The following is a 15,088-nucleotide window of genomic DNA, read 5'->3' as shown; positions in this document are numbered from 1 at the left end:
TTTACATATATTATTCATCTTATTAACAATTATTCCACGAGCGCGCGTTGGATATGAGATGGTAAATAGCCAACGAGGCGCGTAGCACCGAGGTGGCTATAATCATCTCATATCCAACAAGCGCAGGTGGAATAATTGTTTTATTAAAAATAATCAAGCAATATCCTACATCTTACTGATTCCGCTGTGCAAGAATAACCAGCAGACAATTTAATGGTCGCCTTTTTTTCGGCCATGGTATAATGGCTCATATACCATGGCCGCTAAGCCAGTCAAATCCCTCGAATTGCATTATACAATGATTCAGTTTTTAATAAAACCAGTTAACCCATAAAGCCCCAATACCGATCACCATCTAATTTCTCCTTACAACAGGTTAAACGAATAAATGAAATGATCACCAAGGGTGGAAAGTCTTTATTATTAAACAAATTCTCCCAACTACTAACATGAGAAAAATATAGAAACAGTGAAGAGAAGATGTACATTGACATTGGGGCGTTATGGGTTAATACCGACAAAAAGAGATCTGGAGTTACGTTTACAATAAACGGCAAAAACGGCCACGTGACCATGTTCATCTTTCATTTGCCACTTGCTGTTTTCGTTTCTCAGTAAAATTGAGTAGTATTGCGTTAGCATCAAAAGGCAGATTACATGTAGATTGCATTATTCTAATCAATGAACTCACATTTTTACCAAGAAGGCATAAACGCGAATCTCACGTTTGCCGAAAACGCCATTCTAAATCTCTCTACGGTCTCGTGATGTGTCTCCCACATCGCGTATACGTGAAACACGAACGGCAGAAAAGACCACGTGGCCATGATTTTCCCGCCATTTTTTCACCTTTGCCGATTGCCGTTTCCACGTGAGAACTACGTAAGTATTTCTTCCTTTTTTATACATATAAGTAGTTAATTGTTGAAAACAAGTACCCAATAATTTTTCCGACAAGTCATACTAGGGCAAATTAAGTTTCATGTTTAAATTTCTTCATAACTCACTCCTACCGCACTTTTCTTTATGAACTCACCACAGTGGGTCACAAAACAGCTTCATAGAAACTCGCAAAAATAAAGCTTAAGTCAAAAGATTTACGCTATTTTACGTGAAACGTGAAACGGCATGATGACGTTTGCCGTCTCTCGTAAACGCGATGCTAAAGCCCCGTCTACACGAGCGATTTTTATGTGGCAACTGAATGTGGCAATATTTATTTGCCCGTGTAGATGGATCGACAAATATTTGTTGTTAATTTGCGTCAGTAATAATTTCGCACAGGGGAGATGTCCATGGAAAGGCAAAAAGCAAGATGGCGCCATGCTGGATGCACAAATGTTAGGGACTGTAGGGACTGGGTTCTAAAGATGAGGTTGAAAAAATTGTCACATTTTATGTGGCATCTCGTCTACACGGACAATGTTTTTATGTGGCAATTTTTTTTTGCCACACAAAAACTAACAAGCCAGCTTTTCAGCAAATGCAGTTGTCACATAAAAATTGGTCATTTCTCATCATCTACACGGGCAAATAAAAATTGCCACATAAAAATTGCCATATAAAAATTGCTCGTGTAGACGGGGCCTAAATCTTGTTATTTTCTCTAGAGGAACATGCGTGTCAACGATTACCTTCTCCTTCAACGGCATTCCAGCCAACCTTCTTCATAATAGGTTCATAAAGTTCGATACAGAAGCCCTTGAAGCTCTGATAGCAGTCAGAATACTGAAGGAGTCCCCCAATACCAGCCATGTTGGAAATGAGGTCATTCCATACGGTGTAGTTTGTTTCGTTCCTAAATGCCTCAACTACTTTCAGGACGTCGGGGCCTGGTACGAGACCAGCGCGACACTAGAAAGAAACACAGTACACGAGACAAAAAGAGAATGGTTAGGCGTCAGCCCAGAAAATTACACGTTCTCTACTTATTTATAGGGAGATTAAGCAACGACGACGGCAACCGCAACGAAAACGTCACCCGAAAATATATCTTTATTTCATTTGTGCTACTTCGCGATTATTTCCACTCGCTCACGAAAAATGGCGAACTATCCAGGAACCAAATTGGTAGGAGTTGCGTACAAGTTAAGAAAGAAAATGAAAAATTCACCGTCGTGCGTTCACGTTCTCCACAAAACTTTAAATGTGGTCATTTCACGTTGTTGTTTTGCAGAGGATGGCAAAGAAATGTACCAAAATGTAAAATGCACGAGCAGAGCGATTGTTTTGGCTCATTAAACCTATTGTTTTGCGGCGTTGTCGTTGCCGTCGTTCCTTAAGGCCCGGTTCATACGTCGAACTTTACATGAGCCGAACCTAATACCTATTAAGGTCGACCCAAATAATTAAGTTCGGCAGTTGATTCAGACGTCGAACCTAACTGAAGTCGAACTTAAAGCTAAAGTGAGAAAATAGATTTTCGTGGTGAGCGGCTGTTGTTTTTACTCAACAAGATTCAAAATGGCGGGAAAGATGAATTCTGACATGGAAGAGCTTGTTTGGTAAAATCAGTAATGAAGACAGGTCAAACACGGCTCCTACTGGTCGAGATAGGAAGAAGTATGACCTTCAAAGCTAATTTGCTCTTACGAGTAAATCTTTCAAAGATCTCCCTTTTCTGTACGAAAGTAGGGAAGGGTCTTTGTAGATCTCTCTTAGCACAGGCTGATCAGTTTCTATCAAGTGCCATTTACTCATCTGAATGGTTTTAGGTTAGGCACTGAAGGGCGATATTCCGTAACAAACGGCAAAATGTTTTTGCGCGTTTTTTGTTTGTTTTGTAGTGCCGACATTCTTTCGCTGAAATTGACTTCTCCATGAGAGAGTTTTATCTATAAGGTTATCGAGGTAACCTCTGTTTGAATAGAGTAATGTTTTCTTCAAATGTTGTTTTTGAAGATTTTGTTCTGAGAAGTCTTGAGGCTTCGCCTTTGATATAGCCTGTATTGGAAAGTTTCTGTCAGTTTGAAGTGCGTGTGCATATCAAGAATAGATTCTTTTTTTTTTAATCTTTCGCATCTCAGACAAGTATATTTAGTTGTTTCTAAACAAGAAGAACAAGCACATTCCTCTTTTCCCGTCATCTTGTTCAGAATGAAGTCCTTTGCGCATGCCAAGTCGATGGAACGCGTAGACCTCTGGGATAGATATAATTTATATAATTTATACGTAACGTATGCATTTGGTTCGGCACATGTAAAAGTTCGACGTATGAATCGAAGTCGAACTTTTGCCGTTCTATTCGACTGGCGCAGTCGAATAGAACGGCGGGTCGACCCAAATACAAATCTGTCGATCCTAACTGATTCATACGTCGATCTTTACATGCGCCGAACCAAATGATTAGGTTCGGCTCATGTAAAGTTCGACGTATGAACCGGGCTTAAGCTCCCTTATAGCAGAGGCACTACCTTCAGGGTTCACATCACAATATCGCTATCCATATCGAGAAAAATGCAAAATATCGGCGAATAAATCGCACTATTATCGGATCGATTTGAGAAAAAGGTATCGACCTAACCTTAGCGTAATGTAGGAAGGATAGCTTAGTGGCTAGGGGTGAAATATCTCTACCCTAAAACAATACAATACAATACAATGCTTTATTTGCCATCATGAGTAAATATTTCCAACAATTAATTAACATTGCAATATATAATAATAAATACATGGCGAGGGAACATAATAAAAACCATTGAGGCTTGTACGCTTAGGTTTCCTCACAAGAAAAGACAGGATGAACAGATGTAGGAAACAGCAAGAACATTTGCAATCTATAAATATAGAATCAGTAATTGTCGATAATGGAATGTTTAAGTCTTTTTCTGAAGGGTGCAACAGATGAAAAGTTAGTAACCTCAGAAATAAGAGAGTTGAAAAACAATGGACCTTGATTTAAAAAAAAAAACGGGAAATAAACGGATAAAAAAACAATAAAACTGACAATTGAAGATGGATAGCGCTCTGATGAGATGACTCAACCACGGTCAGACAAAAATGCGAAAAGTCCGTCAACGATGAGAGCTCAAAGGACTGAGATTACAAATTTAATTTTTTTGTGGGACATTGAGTTTACTAAATCGTTTTATGATTCACCAAAAAAAAATTTAAAAACAAACTATATCAATTACATGCAGCTAAAAATAACAATTAAAAGCAATTTAAGGAAGCGTGGGCCGCTGTGCTATGGGCAGGGTTTTCATTTGAGGCCGGAGGCCGGACGTTTCGTCCGGTCGTTTGCCATTCCACGTCCGGTACTTTGAGATCAATATTGGCGATTTTTGTTTTATCACTGTATTATATATTTTTCTTACTAAGGCATCTCATGAACATACTGACTAGAGGATGACAGAATAATAATAAGCCAATGAAAATTCTGTTGTTGCCATTCCCCCTCCCCCTACCAACTGATCATTTTCATTCAGTAATTTACTTTTTACCGAGAATTTTAGTGAGCGCCAGCATTGCCTAGGAAACTGTTTCCTTGGTTCCAGAAACGCTGGAAATGGCGTTTCTGAGTATTCTATTTTAAAAATTTCATGGGCGGGGGGGGGGGGGGCATGCCCCCAGACCCCCCTAGGTGCTTGCGCCTTCGGCGCTCGCAAGGCGCCTTACGGCGCCAAGAAAACATTCACGTCCGGTGCTTTCAAAAGTATGTCCGCTACTTTACAAAACAGTTGAAAACCCTGCTATGGGGCTGGTGGTATATGTGTACTTTTGTCCGTCTTCCGTGTTCGAAGTTGTTTGTTTGTTTGTTTGTTTGTTTTAATGCTAAAGAGGAGAACTGTGTAAATGCAGGAAAGGAAAAGGAAGAAATAAATAAATAAATAAATAAATAAATGAATGCTCTCGTCTCCAAACAGGCCTCTTTCGCGCTCGAGGAGAGACATAAATGCAGAGAAATAAATCACGAGGAGGGCGAGGGTCGAGCGAAGACAACAAGGGACTAGAGAGAGTGAAAAAATCATCCCGCGCCACTTTTTCTCCATTTCCGTTTCTTCTTCCCTTTTCCGACTTTTTGCTTCTTTCTTTTTTTAATGAAGGAGAAGTTTGAATGCGTGACATCTGGAGAACCAATTCACTTAATAGCTACTGAAAGTTTTTAAAGTAAATCATAAAATGATTTAGTAAACTCTTAGATTCAAAAAAAAAAAAAAAGAAAGAAAAAAAAAACGACCTTTGAACTCTAAAAGTCAAAATCTTACACTGTATCTTTAACGGATTTATTTTATTTTATTTTTTTTTTTTTGTTTATTTTTCACCGCGGTATAAACAATTACAGGTAGTCTGAAATGTCAGCCCTCTCCTCCCCCCTAATCCCCGCCCGCTGTGGGTTAGGGGGGAGGAGGCGGCTGACATTTCAGACTATATCACAGGGTGTTTTGATAGTTTTATAACATGCATACACTCCACATACCAGAGCGAAGAGATCACTCTGAAGCCCCAGTCGGTCTCTTGGCGGAAGGCTGTTGTCACTGATGGCTGGTAGAAGAAGTTCCAACATGGCGGATGAGTACTGCACTCGATAGAAACCAACTTGGCCTGGATTTAACTGCAAAATGGAGCATCAGTTGAGACTAACTTCCTTTATTACCTCTTCCAAATTTGAAATTAGCCAATTGCAAGCTCTGTATTGTGCAGTTTAGATTACTGTGATATAAGTCACACTGTCTTCGTATCTAATGATATCATGGGCATTGTGTGAAATTACCATGTCATCGCTCGGTTTTGATGTGAAAATTACCAAAGAATGAACAGTGAAACGTGAAATGATTAGAAGGTTGGTGATGATTGTTACGAAAATACTTTGCAGTACTGTGGTCAATCCTAAATTTAACAGGCTACATAATTTGATTTGAAGTACAAATGTTTTGGCAATGCCTGTAAATGCTCATGATCATGATAATTAGCACTGATCTTGATTAACTGTTGATTAAACTGTTCATGTTACATTCCTAATTGTTGTAACCTTTAGATGTAGACTTTTAGTATCGGCATCAGCATATTAAGCTTCATCACCATCATCACCCACAGAAGTACCTTGCTTTTAAGGTGTATTGTCTATTGTCTGTTTACTTCTTATGCTGATTTGAAGCTATTAAAAGAAGCAGACAGACAGTAAGCAATAGACCATAAAAGGAAGGTCATTTTTATTGAGAACTTTCCAGTATTTGTACTCCCTAAACCCGATCATAAATATTGCCATACGAACTCTCATATTTGCACCGTGACCGCTATTTCGCAAAATGATCATGGCACACAGCTTGAGCTTAGGCCGCCTGTGCATCACCATCATCATCATCATCGTCATCATCGTCATCATCATTATCATTTTTATGATATTATAATCAATGCAAATTAGGTAATGGTGATCCTGGTTCGAGCTGTATCTGTCAACTAAACAGCTCCCGTTGATCAAGGCGACACTGCCTAAACATTACTACTTTAGATCAAATAGTATCGTGTTAACCACTCACCTTGATCCACTGATCTGGCTTAATGCCATTCACTGTCAAAGTGCAAGAGGTCTGATCCAGTAAGGTACTAACCACGCTCTTCTGAGGATGAACACTTGATGATATGTTAACTGGAACTTGCCAATGATAAGAACCTGGTGCATAAGGAGAAATGAATGTTTATCAGGAATCCTTGGGTACTGTTGCAAGCATACATTGTTTTACCATCAAAGGTAACATGGGACAACTATAAAATGGCTAAGGATAACAATATTACTACTGGAATCAAAAATATTGTTTTCTTGCTCTGAAATCACGATTTTAAAATATAAAAATTCTGTACTCAGAGTGCAATTAAAACTTAAAAGTGGGATATTTCGTTCGGATCCACTAAACTTCGTCAGCCACAATGCAAATTTGAATGTCAAGAAGGGTTATAATATGTAACCCTTCTTTACATTCAATAATGGTCCCGAGGAAGCTAAGATGGTGTCATAGATGCTAGCTAATTCGAAGCCATTCTCTCTGTTCAAGGAGGGCTTACGTAATTTTATCTCAATTAACTCTCCTGATTGGATGCTAACAATACCGAACACTGGATCCGCTTCGAGAGATTCCGAAGAATCTGTTATCTGTTAGTTTTAATTGTGCTCTGAGTACAGAATTTTTATATTTTAAAATATTACTACTATTTAGCAAGGTTCACAATGCATGGCAGCTACACGCGGTTTTTGTAGATCAACCTTCTTCTGCGAGTAAAATGGCTAATTTTCTAAGCAGTCACAAATTTGAAAAATTTCTTCAACAAGTGAAGAAAAAGAAGATAAGAGATCAGTGATGTAATCATACCTTGACTAACCCCATCAGCAAAGAACTTGCTCTGTGAGATTGTGACTTCCCTTGAATCTCCTTTCTAATATACAATCAATCAACAGTTATCAATAATTTTACTCACAAACGAATACTTGTGCTAGAACATTCCCTCCAGTTCCTTTCATCTACCCTCCTTCCCAACTCCTCCCTTCCATTTTGCCTGTTTACTTACCTACCTACCTACCTACCTACCTACCTACCTACCTACCTACCTACCTACCTACCTACTATTATAAACTAACTTCCTTATTCCTTTCCTTTCTGCCCTCCTCTCATCCATCCTGCCAATTTTCTCTTTCTGTTACTGCTGGTTTCCTTCCTTGTTACATACCTACCTACCTACCTACCTACCTATCTTCCTTCTTTCTTCCCTTTGTTACTTCCCCCCTTTATCCTCTCTACCTCTTTATTGTCCCTTTTTTCCTATCCTTCCAACAAGGTCCCCCTTCCTTCCTTCTTCTTCCATAACTTCCTCTCTTACTTTCCACCCCCACCTCCTCCCCCCTCCCTTTCTTCTTTCTTGCTTCACTCCTTTAGTCCATCCTATCTCTCAACTCTTTCCTTTCTGTCTTTCCTCCCTACCTTCCTTCTCCTTTTCTCTTTTGTACATAACATGGTGTATTCTATCAAATGATGAACACTAGCATATGCAATAAAGGATTTTTACTATATATAAAAAAGATTTCAGTGAATTACAACCCATTTCCTCCGTATAATCCACCTAAGTTACGAGGCTCATTTTTCTCCCTCTTGCCTTTTAGTGAATTATTGCTCTGCCACATCACATATGATTCCCACAAGGTACCAAGATTTCTTATTGCTTGAACCTTGGTGTCTCACCTTGAATTTTTGTACAGGAGTGACCACCAAAAGTAAAAGACTGTTTGAACTGAAATACTGAAAGTTAACGTAGCACATTGTCGTCCACATACCTGTTCCGCAGTTACAGACAGCACAGGGAACCCCATTTGCTTTGTCCATGTTTCCATGACAGCAGCCACAGGCTTGGAACTAGCATGCGACAGACTAGCCCACAAGTCCTCTAAAATTTAACACACAACCACACAGCAATAATTAAATAAATATAATTATTACTCTCCTGATTATAACCTTTGACAAAAAATTCTGTCTAGCCAGATAAAGATAATTTATTTTAAGCTACACGTACCAGTTGTGGCATTGCTGTACTTGAATTTATCCAAGTGATAAGCAAGCCCATCTTTGAAAGCCTGAAAATTAAAAAGAAACACACACAAGAAATTAACCAAGTCCTCTCAAATTCACTGACGAGTCAACAACTTAATTGGCTTCAGTCTCACTTTCACAAGCAAATTCCAAAGAAGCCTGTGAGTGAAGAGAAAAATCGACAAAAAATCACTCTCAGAGCAAGCTCTGTACGCCAATCGGGAGCCTGTTCACAGCCTGTTCACAGGCTACTTCTTAAGTCAGCAAATCTCAATGTTATCAACCCCAGAAAAACATTTGCTTAGTTCTTCTAACATGGAGTGATTGGCCACAACAGAAGGCTTTTCCATGGAGTCGTAACACTGGCCAGTAAAGACAGTCACAACATGAATGCACAAAGACCATTTCCTTGTGCTTTGCACACCTTTAACTCAAAAGTGCAAATGATGGCATGATCACCCCTAGCAACAAAAGTTAAAAGTTTATCTTTTTATCACAATGATGAAGGTGAGGAAATCCCACTGAAATTAACACAGATCTAACCGATACTAATTTTAAAAATGCAGTGGCTAATATACTCTGAAAAACACTTCTTAAAGAGGACAGTCACACGTGTGTAACAATGCAACTATCATTTCATTGCAAATATTTTCATCGATCTATGCAAAAATGAATTCATGACAAGATCCATTGATCATCATTGAGACAAAATTACCTGATGATACTGTTGAGCATTTCAAATACTGAGATTGATTTTCACAGCACTGTTACTCTAATACCACTGACAGTAAACCACATGTTACGTATTAACACAGGTAAGGCTCTGCAAGTCTTTCTGGTCATTAGGAAATGCATGTCAGTAACTACAAGTCTGCAATGGGAATTGAGGCATTATTTTAGTTACGTACCTTTTCTCCTACATAGTCATGCAGCATTCTGATGACAGATGCACCTTTGCTGTATGATATAGCATCAAAAATCTCATCTATCTCCCCTGGATGTCCAACTGGGACCTAAACAAGAAAAGATGGGAGAAGACATGGATTACAATAGCGACATAAACAAACGTTCTAGCTAGCACTGAGTCATGTAAATAGTTCCACATAGAGCAACTTAGAGCTTAAACCACCATGAGCTTACATCAATTTTGCTCATAGGTTACTTTAAGGGGTGCTTTACAAAGAAGGCATTTGTCAGAGAGAAAACTGTGCATTTCAAAATTGGTTAGTTTTGGCTGCATATGATAATATTATAAAAAATTCAAACACTAAACAATATGTACAGCTTCAAACAGCTAACCCTGACAGTCGACATAATTATTTGAGCCTTATTAATGGAAGGATTCTAGTGTCTGTGTCAGGCAGCATGGAGGATGTTTCAGGAAGGTTATGTGCATGTTTTGACTGCTTTGACCATGTTTAATAGATGCTTTATAAAAACTGAAGGCCCAAGGGCAAGGGTGATTTTTTTTTTTTGGATAAGCAGGATCATCAAATATTAAATGGCTATGTATGGTTCTAACTTACCTCAATTGGGTGACTTGAAATGAGGACATAAAGAAAACAGAACAGAAAAGAGAAAGTAAGACAATTTTGTTAAGTTTTTGAGGGACATCACAAGCTAACACAGATGTTGCATACATGATTATCACTATTTTTTATTTTGAAAGCTATGTCATAAAATCACAAGTTTTGAAAATTAATTGTCAAAGTTTACATTAATTTGAAGTCTCGCAAAATCAATGTTTGCTTTACTAGACAACACTGTACTGATAAACTTAAATTTTGCAAAGTATCATAGCCAATGTGAATGTACTGTAACCAAACACACAGGATGTGATCAAGGCTTTTGTCTAACAGGTGAACTTTGAAGCCCACCATACCCAAGACACTGCCATCAACACCAAATAGTTTTTGGTGGAACACAAAAGTTTAACATTTCAGAACCTGGTGGATTCCTTTTTTGCTGAGCTTTGGGATCCAGGGACCAGACAAAATTCCTAACAAAAGCTGTCCAAAGATATGCTTAGGACACCTTATAATCTAAAGGTAGCTACATTAGTCTGGCCCCTAGCTCATAGAAATGTTTCATGTAGTAAAATAAGAAACTAAGTGAACAACAAAGCCTGGCTTTTAAACAGTCTGTAGTTCAGGATTCTGGCACATGGGTAGACAAGACATTAGGGTTAGGGTTAGCCCATTTATTTAGCATTTCACTAGACTATATATCTGCTGTCACTGCTTATTAATTGTTTTTTTCTAACATGTTTTTTTAAGAGGGCAATTATTTGATAGTCAGCTTGTCATCAAATCTCCTTCTCTCCCCTTAAGCTTGTGTCTTAATCCACTCTGAGAATTACAAGATTGTATGATTCATCATGTGGTCAATGACTATTTTTTCAGGACTGTAGTGGGGGACTCATGGCTGGGTTGTGAGTATCCCCATCCTTGCATGTGGGAGCAGCTAGCTGAACTCAGTCTAGGGTATGGCAGCACAGTGAGCAGTGGAGTACCCTGGATACCTCAGACTGACCCAACCATACCAAATGATACTTAATGCTAACAATAAATTAAATGTTAATTTGGCGCACCCAAAGCTTTCATTAATCCCTTATTTCCTCGTATATTTTTTATACTCTACACACCTGTTGGCAAGGGCATCAAGTTCCATAGCTCTGGAGTATTCATTTGTAACAAACTGTGTCCAAATATCCCACTCAGGAAAACAGTGATCTACACACAGGTACTCAATCCATGATGCAAAGCCCTCATTTAGCCATAAATGTGTCCACCATTCCTGGGTTCAAGAGAAAAATTAATTTACTCACAGTATCACTAATGAAATGTTAACTTTAATTTCACAAGAAGAAGAATGTACTGTAGGACCAATTAAAGGTCAGGTGATAAGCTTGCTCTAGCTAGAATAAAAAAGTTGAAAAATTACCCAAATTTTCAAGTTCATTCGAATAAGTGTGAATAAAATTGAATTGAATTGAATCGGGACCAGATTTACGAAGCCCTCCTAAGTCAAGAATATATCTTGATATAATTGTACCTAACAATATAATAGGCTATTGTTAATTCAACAACAGACTTTTGTCAAGAAAAAAATTTTCTTTTCATCTGCAGAAACTGGACCCAGACCTTTCTGGTTGCAGTAAACATTATCAACAAATTATTGTATTTTTTTAACAGCCTCAACGCCTAATTTCAAAGAGTTTACAAGACCTCATTTACTGCAACAAAACCTGCATGTGTTCTTACATAACTGTAATTCCTTTGTTTGAAGGCCAGGCATGACACAGTGGAACAACAGAACAATGTCAGAGTAGGCGGTACAGTTTCAGTATATAAAAATAGATCCAGAACTAAATTTTTATAACACAGTTTTTGTCATGTTTAGGAAGTTTGTAATTGCAATATTAATGATGAGACTGTATTGCTTGCAAGAAAACCTACCATGGTCACCTGAAAGAAAACAAGAAAAGAAAAACATTGCATCAGTGAATTGCAAAATGAATTTAACTGAACACTACAATAATTTTTCGAATAAATTATAATAGTTAGGTCTATCGCATACATGTACACATATGTAGTGTATCTGGCACACAAGTTTCATGAACTTTAACAACACTTACCAAATTTCCAAACCACTGATGAGCTATTTCGTGACCTAATAATAAATGAAAAGTTTAATTTTCAAGTGCTCCAGTACAATTACATTGAATAATGACTGTTTGAGCAGATAGTACATTGCATTAATTTTTATTGAAATGACAATATAATGTTAGCATTGATAATATTAATTTATTACTTAAGGTAACTAACTTGAATCACTATCAATGCATTTATCATAAAATATCTGAAAAATGGAACATTCAGGACTAATAAGTTCAAGCCTGAGTTTCACTTCTGACCATTGATCATCAACAAAGTAAACACAGTCAATTAAACAAGTTTGAGGAATGAAACTCACCAACAACTAGACCAACCCATTGTTTTGACGCTGAAGACGTGTTTTCTGGGTCAACAAGGAGAGCTGTTTCCCTAGAAAAAGAGTATTCTTTTATTAATAGATAAAAAACAATCCTGACAAAAATACTACATGTACACAAGAAAAGGGGGCGGGATTGGATGAGGGGAAGAGGGTGGGACTCGGGTCCTGGGATGTGGGGATGTGGCCATGGGGCATTAAATCTATTGTTTATCTCTATTTAATAGCCTAATCACGTGGTTCAGTTTAGCTGAAAAGGAAATTAAACAAGCACAAATAAAGGAGTTGATATAGATCTACCAACAGTAACTTCAGTCACCCTTTAAAGCTTTTTGGCCACAGGAAGGGAAATTTGACATAAAATTTCTCAAGAAATTCTATCTTGCCCAGAGATAATCTGCCCAGAGGTAAAGGGAAATCCAGGATTTCAGAGGCACCAAGCCTTCAATGAGCAATGATGGTTAAATTAAATTTGTAGGGCTGTCCATCTTACCTATAGGTAACAAGACCCCAGTTTTCCATAGCCCCTACCAAAAAAAAAAGGGGAAAAAAAACATGAGACAGTGAGGCTATGAGGTGTTAAACACAAAATATTGCATACACTGTAAATTAAACATACATGTAACAATCTTGACTAACAATACAAGATTAAAATCAATAAATTATAATATGAATGGTGTGGAACTGATTCATATCAATATAACAAGGGAAGGTTGGTTTTTATAGACTCTCACCAGCAGCAAAATCAGGAATGGCAATAAGGTCCATCTTTGGCAGAGGATAACTGATATTAAAGTAGACTTTATAGAATGGTAGTGTCCTCTGAGCAACCTGCAAATGACGCATTATATATATTGTTAATTAGTGGCACAACAATTAACACTGAGAGTATCCTTAATTAAGGGCAACCTGAGCGCACATGTATGTGTGAGGAAAAAGAAAATTGCAGCTGTCAGCAGCAGTAAGAACAAACTTTGTTACCGTGAGGAAATTGTACACTGTATCAACAGATAGACATTGAAAATTTCTGAGTACACAGTCAGCTCTCGCCAATGCTCTCAGACACCTCGCCAATGCGGGCACCCCAATAACACAGACAGCAGCAGCTAATTAACCCAGGCAAAAATAAATTACATGTACAGACGTTTGACTGAAATAGATTCCTGCTATTATGGAATCTAGCTATTAAGGACACTAACTCGTGGTCCCAAAGGTGTCCACAAAAAAGAGAGTTGACTGTACATTGTACATGAATATTTGTATAAATGGGCAGACAGACTCACAGCAAATCATTCAGAAAAGTAACATTATTCTCAAAGCTATTAAACAGCCCAGAAACACTACTGTAAGACCACAGGTCACCCACACAAATACACTTCATCTGGGTTTATTTGTATTAAGAAGAAACTCTTTGAATGAAAGTATGACAATGACACCACCTGCTGGGTTATACTGTATCTCCAGTTTTCAGTCGGAGGCCTGTCATTAAGTTAAAGGCCACAATGTTACATTGATCTTCACATCTGTAACAGTCTTAACTTGTTGCTTTGATCTGAGTAAAATGACCCAGTTGTATTCTTAATAACCATCAAGATCAGCTGTAACATCAAGGGCATTTCAACGGTATTCAGCTGTAACAGGTGTTTACAGGTTAGACAGCTCTGAGAACTTGATAAATTTACAATGCATGTTGAACTTAAAAGGAGACTTATTCTAAATTAAATTATTTTTATTAATTGCCATAATTATTATAAGATTTTATTATTCTATATGGGGTTGGAATTACATGTACGTAACTATTTTTATTTTTAAATCAATACAGGCAGACTGTATGTATAATTATTAAGTGTGTTCCAGATTAGTAAGCCTTGCTGGCAACAAGCTAGAAGCTTCTCAAACTCATTAATAATTATTCATCAAGAGAAAACACTACTACCACCACTACTGTGACCGTAGTTTGAATATCTGTTCCTAATTACCAAAAAATTTTTCTCACTTTAGCCTTGAATTTGTCCAAGCATTTTTGATCATCTGAGAAGCCACATCAACCACTCAAAAGTGCATTTCATCAGATATCCAAACACCTCAAAGTCTTTTAAAAAAAACTTGGCTGGGCCTCGTTATTTCAACCTACTTCTCAGTGTTTGGATATCTGATGAAACATGCCTTCTCGTGTTTGATATATTACTTAACACACATAACAATATACTGTATAAAGCTGTTGGTTGGTTGGTACACTGGTTGTAAGAGGTTGGTATTTATTAACGTGCAACCAGGTAATTTCTTGTATTGCACCCCAACCAACACCCAGTTCTCCCTTCCCCTTCTGTCCAGCGTTAAAAGAACCAAGAAATACACGTACATGTACATGTACCATATGGTATGATGCAGTAACTACTCAACCTTGTGGAAATCATCTTTAGTTAGTTTTAGTTCATGGCGCCAGCACTGTACCGTATTTTCTCGATTAAACGCCGGACCCCAATTAAACACCGGGTCAAAACTGCTGATTTGTAAATAAATGCCGGGTGCATTTAATCGGGGCCCCGGCGTTTGCTCGGGGTCCCGGCGTTTATTAG

General features: G+C 37.9%; 1 protein-coding gene across 1 annotated transcript in view; it reads right to left on the bottom strand.

Moving 5' to 3' along the window:
- Positions 1–15,088, bottom strand: part of LOC146481004 (puromycin-sensitive aminopeptidase-like) — a 28,008-nt gene that overhangs the window by 6,119 nt on the left and 6,801 nt on the right. The window contains exons 6-18 of the mRNA XM_085108691.1: positions 13,244–13,340; positions 13,003–13,036; positions 12,492–12,562; positions 12,145–12,188; positions 11,161–11,312; positions 10,043–10,055; positions 9,425–9,529; positions 8,500–8,560; positions 8,264–8,373; positions 7,308–7,371; positions 6,480–6,613; positions 5,420–5,554; positions 1,635–1,854 (exon numbers count right to left, since the gene is read on the bottom strand). Coding sequence (XP_084964817.1) covers positions 1,635–1,854; positions 5,420–5,554; positions 6,480–6,613; positions 7,308–7,371; positions 8,264–8,373; positions 8,500–8,560; positions 9,425–9,529; positions 10,043–10,055; positions 11,161–11,312; positions 12,145–12,188; positions 12,492–12,562; positions 13,003–13,036; positions 13,244–13,340 — 1,240 coding nt within the window. The remainder of the gene's footprint in view (positions 1–1,634; positions 1,855–5,419; positions 5,555–6,479; positions 6,614–7,307; positions 7,372–8,263; positions 8,374–8,499; positions 8,561–9,424; positions 9,530–10,042; positions 10,056–11,160; positions 11,313–12,144; positions 12,189–12,491; positions 12,563–13,002; positions 13,037–13,243; positions 13,341–15,088) is intronic.

The sequence above is a fragment of the Pavona decussata genome, unplaced genomic scaffold, assembly GCF_977016875.1.
Source record: "Pavona decussata unplaced genomic scaffold, jaPavDecu1.1 SCAFFOLD_51, whole genome shotgun sequence".
Lineage (NCBI taxonomy): Eukaryota > Metazoa > Cnidaria > Anthozoa > Scleractinia > Agariciidae > Pavona > Pavona decussata.
This window is presented reverse-complemented; position numbering and strand designations above follow the sequence as displayed.